This window comes from Triturus cristatus, chromosome 9, assembly GCF_964204655.1.
Source record: "Triturus cristatus chromosome 9, aTriCri1.1, whole genome shotgun sequence".
NCBI classification, from domain to species: domain Eukaryota; kingdom Metazoa; phylum Chordata; class Amphibia; order Caudata; family Salamandridae; genus Triturus; species Triturus cristatus.
The window spans coordinates 327,339,295-327,352,345 of record NC_140592.1 but is presented as its reverse complement, the minus strand read 5'-3'; the positions used below and the strand labels follow the sequence as shown (position 1 = coordinate 327,352,345).

At 45.0% G+C, this 13,051-nt stretch overlaps 1 protein-coding gene across 2 annotated transcripts in view; it reads right to left on the bottom strand.

Annotated features, from left to right (window-relative positions):
* Positions 1–13,051, bottom strand: part of LOC146797862 (ubiquitin-like modifier-activating enzyme 1) — a 1,073,449-nt gene that overhangs the window by 897,380 nt on the left and 163,018 nt on the right. For both annotated transcript variants that reach the window (XM_085625059.1, XM_085625060.1), the window contains exon 13: positions 11,377–11,532. In XM_085625059.1, the coding sequence (XP_085481185.1) occupies positions 11,377–11,532 (156 nt within the window). The remainder of the gene's footprint in view (positions 1–11,376; positions 11,533–13,051) is intronic.

Sequence of the window (13,051 nt, the reverse complement as noted above, 5' to 3'; positions counted from 1 at the left end):
AGGGGTTCGCCTCAGCTCCTGGCCACCCTAGGGGTGTGCCAAGCCACGTGGACACTCCTACTCTGCGTACTAATTTCCCCACCTGTCCTGCCGCCAAAAAGTGGGGTGAGGAAAGGGGGTGGACATCTCCACTAGTTTCAGCTGTCCAAATCAGCATAACCCAAGGGGAGAGCCTTTGAGGCTCACTGCCAAGTGTTGCTGTTCCTGCTAGGGGGAAGTGATAAGCACCTCTACCCAGAGCAGGCTTTGTTGCTGACCTCCGAGAGCACAAAGGCCCATGAGGTCAGAAACCTGCCTGGTAGTGGCTGGCAGGGACCGGTCAGCCAATACACTAGAAGTTGGTTGTTTTTCAGGGGGCATCTCTAAGATGCACTTTGAGTGCATTTTATAATAAATCCATCACTGGCATCAGTGTGGGTTTATTATTCAGGGTTTATTATGCAGTAAAGCCACCATGGAACTGTTGAGGTTGTGTTGACAAACTCCCAGCCCATGTACTAAAAATGGCTTCAATGCACTTACAGTGTCCAGACATGACTCAGAAACTGTAGGGGCATACTGCTCATGCAGCTATGCCATCCATGCCATCATCTGTGGCATAGTGCACTCTGCCTTAGGGCTGTAAGGTCTGCCAGAGGGGTGACTTACCTATGCCACAGGCAGTGGTAAGTAGGCATGGCACTAAGGGAGGTGTGCCACGCCGAATCTTTTAGTTTAGTTAAACACAACACATAGCCTGCAATGGCAGTGTGTATGTCTTAGGTGTGGGGCCCCTTAGGGTGGCACAATATATGCTGCAGCCCTAAGGGACCCTCTCTGGTCACAAGGCCCTTGGTGCCACTGGTGCCTTTTAAAAGGGACTTAAATGTAGGCCAGAGGGGTGCCAACTGTGGGCGCAATGGTACAGTTTTGGGGAAAGAACACAGGCACTGTGAACCTGATTGGCAGGGACCCAGTGCACACTCAGTCAAAGTGCATCAGAAAATTTACTGCAACAGAAATCCACTTTCCTACAGATCTTAAATGATTGGTTGACAGTGAAAGTGGGTGGAGATATTCTGAAATCATGGGAGAGTATTTCATTGTCAGCTGGTTCCTGGGAGAGAGGATCTCACCTTCTTGAGGACCGGTCTTATTCTGGTCAAAAGAATGGCAGGTGACTCATCTCAAGTTTGTATAACTTTATAGATAGCTTAAAGGCAAAAATGTGGCCTGGTCCAGGCACCAGAGAGAGGATGGCAAAGGCTCATGGGTCTTAACAGGATTTGTCTATTGGAAATCTTCCTGCCTAGGTGGTTCTAAGGCACTCATAATGCTGAAGATTTGTTATACGGCAGAATTGGCTACAGTTCTCACAACTTTGTCATGACTGCTGTGCTCGAGGCGCCTAGCATCTTCTTATGTTTGCCTCCTTTCGATTCATGTGTTCCTATATCCGTGTCATTAAACCAGGTATGCAATGTGCATAGGGCCAAGCAAGTAGCATGCATTGAACGTGATATGCAGTGTGCATGATCCAGGCAAGTAATGTCCATGGAAACTGACAGGAGAGGCAAACAAAAACAGAAAGTCACAGGCTAAGAGCAAAGTCAGCAGCATGCAAGCAACCAGACAAGCAGTATGCATGGAACCAGGCAAAACACAAGCAGGGAACCAAGCTAGAAGTGCGCATATAATGAAGCTTGGTGCATGAACCAGACAAGCACTGTAGGGAGAACCAGTCAAATAATGCGCACAGAAACAGACGAGCAGTGTGCATGCATGGAACCAAGAACAAAGAATGCATAGTACCTGAAAATAAGTGTGCATGGAACGAGACAAGCACTGTTCATGGGACAATGCAGACAGCGTGCATGGAACTAGAACAGCTGTGTGCATTTAATCAGGGAATGAGGGCAAAGGTATGTATAGGATCAAATAAACAGTGCACAAGAAACAAAGTTAGCCCTGTGGATATAACAGGGACAAGAGAATGCACGGCATCTGGACATCTGGCGAGCACTGTGCATTTGAACCAGGCTAGCAGTGTGCAAGGAACAGGGGTATGAGTACCTCTGGGAGTAGACAAGCAGTGCGCAAGGAAACAAGCTAGAATTGTGTATAGAACTGTGGTAGCAGTGTGCACAGGATCGGCCGAACAATGTGCGTGGAACCAGGCTAGAAGTGTGATTGGAACAGGGGTACCATTACACCTGGGAGAAGGCAAGTAGCGTGCAATGTACTAGACTAACAAAGTGCATAGATATGGGAAGCATGTGCAAGTAGGCAAGCCATGTGCATGAAACCAGATTACTACTGAGCATGAATGAAGCAAGCAGTGTATACGTAAGCATTTATCATGAGACCGGTGGAGCAAGGGCAATGGCACTACACCAGTAGTGAGTCAACAGTGAACACGAAAGAGAACAGAAGTGAACGTGGAACCAAAAATGAGAAGGAAAACAGACTAGCAATTGGATATGGAACCCGGAAAACAGTGAGCATAAGTCCAGACTAGCAGCACATGGAGCCAACGAAAGACCATTCACCCAGACAGACAGCGAGCGCGGAACCGGGGCCAGCAGTTAACAGGGAATCAAATTATCACTGAACGTGGAACCAGACCAGCAGGGAGCATAGAGTAGATTATCAATGACCATGGAACCAGATCATAAGTGAGCATGGAACCAGACGAGCAGCGAGAACAGAGCTAGGTAAGTACCAGCCCATCTGCACCCAGAAGTGAGGATGAACCAGACAAGTGGAAAACCGGTAATTGAACGAGGGCGACCATAGAATCTGAATAGCTGAGGCTTACATCCAGAAAGGTAGCATTGATGCATGCAGACCAGCAGCCAGCACGAAAAGACCAAGCAAGAAGAATGGAGTAAAACTGCAACGTGAGTGAACCATAATTCGAAGTTCTTTACTTCCCACCGTCCCATGCGCTATCCATAGAACCAGGCCAGCCGTGTATAAGACTTTTACCACAAGTGTACCTGACACCGGACTATTTTCGTGCCCGAGATTGTTCTAAAATGTGCAAACACTAGTTAGCGTGCATGACATTGCATGATCAATGCACATGGAACCAGATGCCATGAATTATACACAATAAAGAGAACTGTATGGCATGGCAGCAGCTGACCCAGTGGTGGGATATAAACAGGGCACTGGAACTATGTGGTTTTGCAGCTGCAGCTTTTCCCGCTGAATTATGGATTTGCCACATCATCTATCATCTGGGGCATAATCTGCAGATTTTAATTAAAAAAAAAAAAATAGTTTCTAGCTCATACGGATTAAAAGTTACTAAAAAGTGGGAATGTGTGTTGCTCACAGTGCAAGGCCCTTCACAAAGGTTTACTGGCCACATTTCTGTTGCTAAATGCGATCTTTGTGTGTTAAACTGGTAGTCATGAGGCAAAACCTATGCCCAAGACAGTGTTAACAAGCATAATAAAAATGCCAAAATAATAAAGTAATAGTATCCCAAAATGTGCTGCATTACACTGCATAATTGCCTTTTCTTGCCGCATAATTTGAGCCTCCCTGCCAAGTAATTCGAGAGGCCTTGGATATAAACCACATATACTGCAGTCTTTGCGTGGACCTGACATTGCCTCGGCCTCTCAAGTCATTTGCAGAAGTTGTACCAAAGGCTGCCAAGGTCAGTTCTCAGCAGTGTTGTCCAGCGATGGTTCTTGGAGGGACTGAGCCTTGCCAGAATTTTAAGATATACAAACAAAATTAAAGTATATCCAATAATTATAAATGGGAGCAATCCATCCTTACCCCAAGCCCCATCTATGGTAGAAAATGACCGAAAGGTGGTACCTTCTCTTTACATGGCATTCATTCTGAGAATAAACCAGGCACCTCCTGCCCACACACGCACTTCCAATACCTTCCATCTGAGGAGATGTGGTATGGTGGCCTACCAGCTTTCAACCTACAGACCAGGGTTCGAATCCTGCCCTTGGTCCATTGCTGGAATTAGCTTGATTCCCGCCAAATCACTTAACCTTCCTGTATGTAAATATATGTAAAATAACTCTATTTCAAAGATGTATTATAGACTATAGAGCATCGGTTACTGCCCACGTCGGTTTGTGCTATATAAATACCAAAGCAAACAACTATGTTCCTGTTGAGGCCTCCTGTTCAGATGCCCCAAACGGGCATAGGAGGCAACTTTGGAGAAAACCGGGTTCTAGTCTTGGACTGGGCTCAACAGCCTGTGATTCTTTGCAAATCACGAAATCTCCCTGTGCCTAGTAGAAAAAAAAAAGTGCTCATGTGAAAGACAGGTCTCACAATCTGTTTATTCTTGAAAAATCCGCTATGTAATTTAAGCAACCCCGGGAATTTAAAGACACGGAGTAAGGCTGAAATTATACCTTACAATAACATGATGAGGTTGCCATCTAGCGGTAAATAGAAAAAGTGCAGATTTTCCTTCGGTATCAGCGTATTTCCAGTGTGATTCACAATTATTTAGTATTCAGAGTAATGTGAATTTCCGTTCTATTCTTGCAGATTTGTTCTTCAAAAATACTAACTCTGTCACAATGTGCTGAAGCCATTCGCGGTTCAATTAAATGTATTCATCTGTTCACATTACGTCCTAATGGGAAGCTCACATCAGGTCGAGACTTTATCTCCCCTCATTTGTAGATGTTTCAAGCTGGCATAGCCGCCAGGATGGCTCGATTACAACAAGCATTGGAATGCAATAGGTCTCGCCTTTGTTGAAGTTAGAGCCATTTGCTTTGCTAATGGTATTGTATTTTAGCTATGTCTTATTGAGTGTATGTATGTGATATGTTGTGGCTTAATGCGGTTTGCATTGTAATTGTTAGCTATGTTGTAGTTTAAAGCATAGTGTTAGGAGTAGAAGAGCAGTGTTTAGGACTTGTGAAGGAGAGTGAGGAGAAGAACAGCATGAGGGTTAATGAAGAATAGTGAAGAATAGTGAGGAGGAAAGTAGCATGAGGCAGAAGAAAGGGGAGTGAGGAGAGCAGTATGAGGGAGAAGGACAGCATGATTTTGAAAGAAGTAAAGTGTGGAGAGCAGTATGAGGCATAGGGAAGGAGAGAGGAGTAGAACAGTAGCGGGAGGGTATTGCCCCAAGCGCAAGTTATACTGTGGACAAGTTATACAGGTTTGCACTAGCTCTTTCCCATTTTCACCTTTCACCTACAAGTCTCTGCACTGCTCTCTACATGAAGTTGATCTGCATGCTTAGCGAACATACAAAACAGATTAATATAAGATTGGTGATGTCACTTTATTAAGTAAAAAACTAATAAAACGTGGACGAATTAGATATGATTAAAGAGCTACTAAAGCACAGTTGAACTGCTCACGAACGGCATGTTAATAAATAAAAACACTACTACAATCGCATTTTCCTATTTTTAGGAAGACACCACAGTGAATGTTCTTACCTTGGCAGGCTTTTCTGGTAGTGCATAGTGGACACAATACTTCTGCACAGGTATTCTGGGTCTGCCTGGCTGCTGTACCACTTAAGCTGGCACAGAGCAGGAGCAGCAGGGGCCACAGGCAGAAGGAGCGATGCACTTCTGTTCAACTGGGAAGCAATCAGTACCTTAGCCATAACTGCGGAACAGAGTTACCCAAAAAACACTACCAATGCAAACGCACAGACCCTTGTATAGCCCAATGGGTGAGAGGCTTCAGCTCTTCAATACTTTGACCCTTCTTCCTCCTTTGAACACTCAGAAACCATGGAAATGGAGAAAGGACCAACTGTTGTTAGGAGGCAACACAGAAATACACTGCTGTAGGTACCCCTGGGGTGTGATAAGATACACATTTCTAGCAATTGATCAGAATTGATCCGTGCTGCCTGGTCTGACCCTCTCGTTATGAATCTCTTTTTCTCTCTCTCATCCTCTCGCTCACGCTTTAAACACTGAAGAAGGACTCCTATCATCAACGAGGACGTTTAGTTTGCTCCATTGCCTTTGCCAATCCAACGGCCATCTTTAACTGCTCATGTTTATCACGGGGATAGGTAAATGCAGTTTTCAAAACCCACCTACTCATGAGGCAAAAGTGAAAGCTACTTGCGCGGCAAATTAATTATTCTGACGGACAGACTCGCTGGGGCACGGGCCACTGGTTCATACCAGATGTCGGTATCTCTGCAGTCTGGAGCAGGAGGCAGTCCACCTCTGGGTGGGGGGGGAGGGGGGGTGTGCAGCAGCTAAGCGCTAGGCTTAAAGTTACAAAAATAATACAAATAAACAAGAGCGCGGTGTCCCTGATGTGGGCACCGCGCTTTGAATTAAAGTTCAAAAAAAAATCACCCAGCTCCGGCGAGTGGAGAGGAGCCGACTCAAGGGGGGGTCGAGCCGGGCAGGCAACGCGGTGCAGCTTCGGAGCTTAGTTAACAGCCCTAGAGCATCTATTGCGCTTTGAATTAAAGTTAAAAAAAGTGCATATATCGCTCTTTGAATTAAAGTTTTAAAAAACTCACCCAGCTCCCGCGAGCGGAGAGGAGCAGACTCAAGGAGGGTCAAGCGGGGCAGGCAATGCGGTGCTGCTTCGGAGCATAGTCCAGAGCCCTAGAGCGACCTAGTGCATGAGTTCATCTATCGCGCTTTGAATTAAAGTAAAAACAAAATCACCCAATTTATTATTAGCTAAACGTAACCCAATACTAGGCACACAACCCACATGCAAGTACTGTAAATGCACAGCCCACACGCAAGTACCGACAGTAATTATAAAACACACTGTATCACGCCACCAGTAAAAGATCCAGTCCGGGTTGGTGGGGCCAAAAGAGAACAGGGTGGTAACCAGGAGGGACTAAAAAGCCTCCGTTACAATCATAAGACACTGTTTAGCATAACCAATGATGCAATAAGATGCATCCCAATGGAAATTACGGTCGGAGCCGAAACTCAACTTCTTAAAGTATATTGATTCCAAGAACCCTCGCACAGCGAGCAGCGCATGTGCGCTGCAACACCAGACGAGACCTGAAAAGAGACAATTGATGGACAGAATGTAGAACAATGTCAAATATTCACCCTAGTACAGAGAACTGGGCCTAAATGCATTGTTTTTTTGCTCCCCATGCAATTCCAGTTTAAACCCAGCCATATGCAAATCAGTCTTGCCAGCGGAGTTTCCGGTGTTTTACCTACCCGCGCTCCGTTGAGAAAGCGGAGTTCAGGCAAAACTCCGACTCCGCAGCGGAGCAGAGTTAGCCGGCCCCTCCACACTCCCTAATTTAATTATAACAAAAAAAAGCACTTACCTGCTGTGGCGTCTCCGGGCTGCCCTCCTCTTCGTTGCGTGTGCAAGAAGTACAACGTAGGGGTTTACGAGGACGCGAGGATGAGGAGGCGGTAGAGACCACGGCGAGGAGGGCAGCCCGGAGACGCCACAGCAGGTAAGTGCTTTTTTTTTTGTTAGAATTAAAATAGGGAGGTTGGAGGGGAGCGGAGTTCCACTGAGTTTTTACCAACTCCGTGGAACTCTGCATAGTGGCACTCCGCCAACTCCGCCCAGGCTTTGTCTTGACCCTGCTCCCCATGGGAACATTCCAGCCAGAACTGCCAGGCCAGGTCCTCCCTGGACCAGAAACAAGCATCCTTGGACCGGTTTCAAGTTATCACCCCTCATCAGCCAGGCTAGCTTGACTCCAGGGGCATGAACAGCATGGTACACACATCTGGGCATTCTCGTCCCACTCGGGGTGACAAATGCAAAAAGAACAAGCTAACCTGGCGGATGTGGGGTGTTACCCCAAACCGGTCCCAGGATGCTTGTTTCGGGTCCAGGGAGGACCCGGCTTGGCAGTTCGATCTGGACGGTTCCCATAAGGATCAGGGTCAAGGCTGATTTGCATTGAGCTCGGTCCAATCTGAGGTGGCGTAGTGAGCAAAAGAATAATGGATTTAACCCAGATCACTTGACTGGGGGTGAATGTTTGATTTATTCAGCATTCCATCCATCATTTGTTAATGCAGCACTTTTCGCCCTAAGGGGATGAGTATGCCCAGATGTGGGTCCCTTGCTCGCTATGCCACTGGATTCAAGCTAGCCTGGCTGATGATGAGTGTTACCCAAAAACCGGTCCCAGGAGGCATGTTTCCGGTCCAGGGAGGAACCGGCTTGGCAATTCATGCTGGACTGTTCCCATGAGAAGCAGGGTCAAGACTGATTTGCAAAAGCTGGGTCCTAACTGAGGTAGCGTAGTGAGCAAAATAACGATGGATTTAACCCAGATCTCTTGACTGGGGTTGAATGTTTGATTCATTCAGCATTCCATCCATCTTTTGTTGATACAGTACGAGAGCTGAAAAGCTTCAGCTGAAGTATAAGGCAGGGAGTCTCTTGTGTTGTGAAGCCGAAGGCGGACAGACAGCTAAACAGGCCTTTTTGACAGGGTGCCTTAAAGAAATGTAAATGTGCACAAAGGGTCAATCTGAAAATGTAAAGGGAGCTCGGAAGCCCGTATTGGCTTTAATTGATGGAAACACTTGACACTTCCTGATGACACAGATTTATTATTTTTTAATGGTTTTGGAAAGGAGCTGCCAGCTAAGCTATGAATTGTGTGCTGTAGCGGCCCGTGGTGGGAGTGCTGCTGGGCGCTGACGTGGGGCGGGGGAGGGGCAGGGTGGGGGGTAGTAAACTACGGATTATGGCTGATTAGAGGCAAGTAAACATATAAATAAATAAAACGAATTTAGTTGTGTGCGCTGCATCGCTTTTGGCGATGCAGCGCGCGCAACAAAATTCGTTTTATTTATTTATATGTTTTCTTACCTCTAATCAGCCATAATCCGTAGTTTACTACCCCCCACCCTGCCCCTCCCCCGCCCCACGTCAGTGCCCAGCAGCACTCCCACCACGGGCCGCTACTGATTGTGTGCTTTTTAAAGGGGCGTAACGCTGCAGGGGCCTGTGTTACGCCCCTAACTATTCTCCACTGCTGCAACCAGGTTTCAATTCTATGGCCCTCTGGTTATTAAGACAGTCCTCTGGAGTCCATTAACTAATAGAGGTTTTATAAGTACGATAGTGCATTTCCCACTGATTAACTTAATTTGCATTTATTTTACATTTAAACTGTGTGTTATTTTATATGTACATATCTGAAGGGGAAAGACTGAAAAAAGTTACAGAATATATATATATATTTTTTTGCCACGCCTTTGACTCCGCACCCACGCTTACTCGCACCGACTCCATTGTGCACAGCATCAGGTTGCCTTACTTTTTTTTAATGCAGTTCGACCGTTGGGTACTACTGGTATTTCCCAATACCTCATTGCCACCCATTAATTCCTTTCAACTAAGGAGCCTTGTGGAGGAGTGTGGCTCAATGGTTAGAGCGGCAGACCCTGAAGCAGAGTTCTGGCCAGGAACCAGGGTTCGATTCCCGCCTCGGCGGGGCTCAGGCTCAATTTCCTCGGACCTGTCTATTCTCACCTCGGTGCCTATTCTAATCACGGGCTCCACGCTGCAACTCTGGGCAATAGCTTGCTTAGCCTCCACACCGGCCCCAACAGCGCTAAGGATGCCTGGCTTCACCCTGGGGGTGCCCAGGAGTGGACCCTTCACAGGGAAAGCCAGGAGGGGTTCCACAGCGGTATGAGTATCAGCGCCAGGAAACCGCAAAAGGCGACACTGCAAGGTGGCCGTCTGGTGACAGTATGCTCTATAAGTACCTTGACATTTACATTTACATTTATTTACATTTACATTCCCAACGCCATGATGTTTTAGAAACTAATAAAACATCGGTTAATTACCGAATGAGCAGGGTGTGGTATTTAGAACACCTTCCTGTACCACGGCATCACGTGTCCATTCTGAGCTTCACACCTCAGAGTGGGTGTTTGGCAGTGGCAATTCTGCATGCTTTTGCCAATTAGAGCTGCAAAATTCACGATATTGACTAGACTGCCGACTTTGGTGCTGGAAACCAGGGATCGAGTCTCGGGGTCGCGTCCACATCCTGTGATTCTGGGCAAATCACTTAATCTCCCCGTGCCTAAATATGTAATGTAAATACGGTGTCATGTACAGCGCTCCAATACCTTCGGGTCGAGTGCGCGCTATATAAAAGATGCACACAAAAAAATAATAATCCCCACAGAAGCTCTGCCAGGTTTTTACCTGACGAGATTCATGTAGGGATAACGTGGAATCTTTTCGCCCTAGTTATAATCCCACTGCTTGCAGTCGTCCCCCCCCCCTCCCAAATCTGGATTCGCGGTCCTTATGAAATGGAGGCCGAGGAATAAATGCCTTTGTGTTAAATGAAAAGGATTTACACGATTTTAAATCTTAACTGATATTGAGAACTCCGGAATGATTAGAAAATATAAACCTATGAGCAGAAAAAAGCTAAAATATTTTAAAACATTTGACATTATATTTTGCTTTGGATTCCAGGTCTATGCTGTCGTGAACTTCCAGTGCGCGATGTCCATCAAATCAATCCTAAACAAGGCTTTTAATATTATACGAAGGTAGTGCAAACGGTGCAGCAGTGACATCAAGTGGCTTGTTAAAATATAGCAAGCAGAAATGTAATAACTACACAGTATTTATCAAAGGTCCTGGAAGCCAAGGAGGACCCAGGTATGCAGAGATACCAATGCTCAACAAGCACTGGCAATGCCAATAGGTCTGGCTTTAAATAAATACTGTATGGTAATGTGCAACTTTACAAGTGAATAGCATGGGAATGGGTATGTATCTTCATGGAAGCAACACACTGCAGAATACTATTGGTGTAGGTTAAATGGTCAAGTGGCAGAGGCACTGTCAACTCTGATCTAAACATCCATGTAAGTTAACGACTGCCCTCTGCCCATCTGTGCTGCTGTCAGAGAAAAACATCATAACTTATCTCCATATCTAAGACACTTTAATAGCATTACAATGTCATTCATGTGTGCGTCTCTGAAAGTTCAAACTCAGGCTGCTGGACAAATGAACAAAATGATCACAACAGTGGTGGGGGGACAAGCACTTTTTTGTGGAAGCATACAACTTCTGCCCAATCAAAGCATGTTCACCTGACTACCACACATGTGGGAGGAGCCAAAGCCCTTCTCTAGTGATGCTCACATAACTGTCTGGCAACAGCGCTGCTGTCAAGCCAGACCATAAAAATACAGGGGTGTCTTTCCAGACTCTCTAGTACCGTTAAAAGGCTGCTATGACAAGACAACCTGCAACATATTACTCACACTCAAACGGCCATTCTGGACTTTCAGGGGCACCATCCTCTATCAAATCTCTTGGGTCATGATGAGCAGGTATGCCTAGGCAGGGGAACCTAGTTTGCTGGTTTCATATTACAAATAAGAAACAGCAAGCAAGCATGGCACTTACTGAGACGTCACTGGCGCGGAATAAAAATTGTCGATTCAAGTTGGACCGCTCAATGGAATCCATGTCTGTTACAGTGATGTTCCCTCCCTTGCCGGCGGCCAGGCCCATCAAGGCAAAATTTTTCAGCAGCTCGCAACCAATAGCACCGGCACCGACCTGGAAAGCAAGCATACATTATTCAAAAGTTCTCTGTAACTTCGTATACAGTTTTCAAGCAGATGACCATGTGTCCTTTGTGTAACATGGGATTCTTTAAAAACTAAAAATGTGTTTTTCTACTGATGACGATGTCGCCTAGTCTAGGAACTATTTTGAGAAAGGTGAGAGAAAATGTCTATGTTTTTTAGATCTGAAAAAGCTTTTACTCATGCTGAAATCAAGGAAGCTTTTTAAGAAAATAATCAATGAAAGATTCAATTTTGCAAAAATATGAAACATTTGAAATGTGAACAGAAAGGTCAATGGCTCCAGATGGGAAAGAAGTAGTATATTTTGAATAAAGCTTCGATTTGAGAATCACCGCACTACACACACAGCTGTAAAATGTGTAAGAACATTTTTAGACCTAAAACATAGACCAAAAACCTATACCTTAGACTCAAGTCAAAATGCTTTGCCCCACAGCCACCTAATTTATAGATATCTGTACTAAGGCTGACAGTTGTCACCTGAAAAAACTTCTGTGTACACACATGGAACCATTTCGAGGTAAAGTGGTCCATGGCGCCATCATAGCATGGCAGACATGTTCTCTCCTGGGTTATTCCTGGAACACGACTTCGAAAGTAGGTGCCCGCTATAGCGAATACAATAATTAACGCTCCTCACATGATGTAATCTTTCTCCAAGCACATTGAGGACATTTGAGGAATTTTCCTGTCTTGAGCACCATGTTTCCATCGGTGTCCCTGACAGAAAGAATGCCATTTATTCCAGCCTCGGGATCCTATAAAGGGATTCCTAATGGCCCAACAACCCGATGAAGGAGCCACCATTGGAAGTGCATGGGACATTTTGTTTGGCATATGTCCTGTTACTGCTTGCCTATAAACAAGCCATTGTGTAATATTAATTTACAAGAATGACCATATCAAGAGACAACAATCACAAATAACGTAAATAATCTAGATTATGATTCTGCTCAGTGGGAAATATAAAAGACATAATGGAGGCTGTCATTTTTTAAAAAAATGGCCTAGGTGTTCAAGGCACCTTAATCCTCAAGCGTATAAAATTCTGATCTAGCGCAGCTTTGATTTAGTCAATATATTTTTTGATACAGCTTATTGGGACACAAGGTACTACAAGGAACAATAAGACAGAACACTACAAGATAAGAATTGAGAGGTCTTAATGTGGGAACCAAATGTCAATGGGCCTTCACAAAAACATTGTTACTGTATACATTTTTATGTTAACATATGTGCAAATGACACTAATGCACACAAGTCAGTTCTTTAGCAATTTTTATCTCTGTCCAACCTCAATATAGGGATCACAAAAATTGAAGAACTCAAACTCTAAAATTTGTGTTTATGTGGACGAAGAGTTTGCACCAACCCAAAAATTGTACAATATTAGTATAGAAAATGTAAAAAAAAATAAGGTGTCTCTAATCTAATTATCCTTCTAATCTAAACTGAAGATATCCTGACTGGAATCCTATACTTTATAT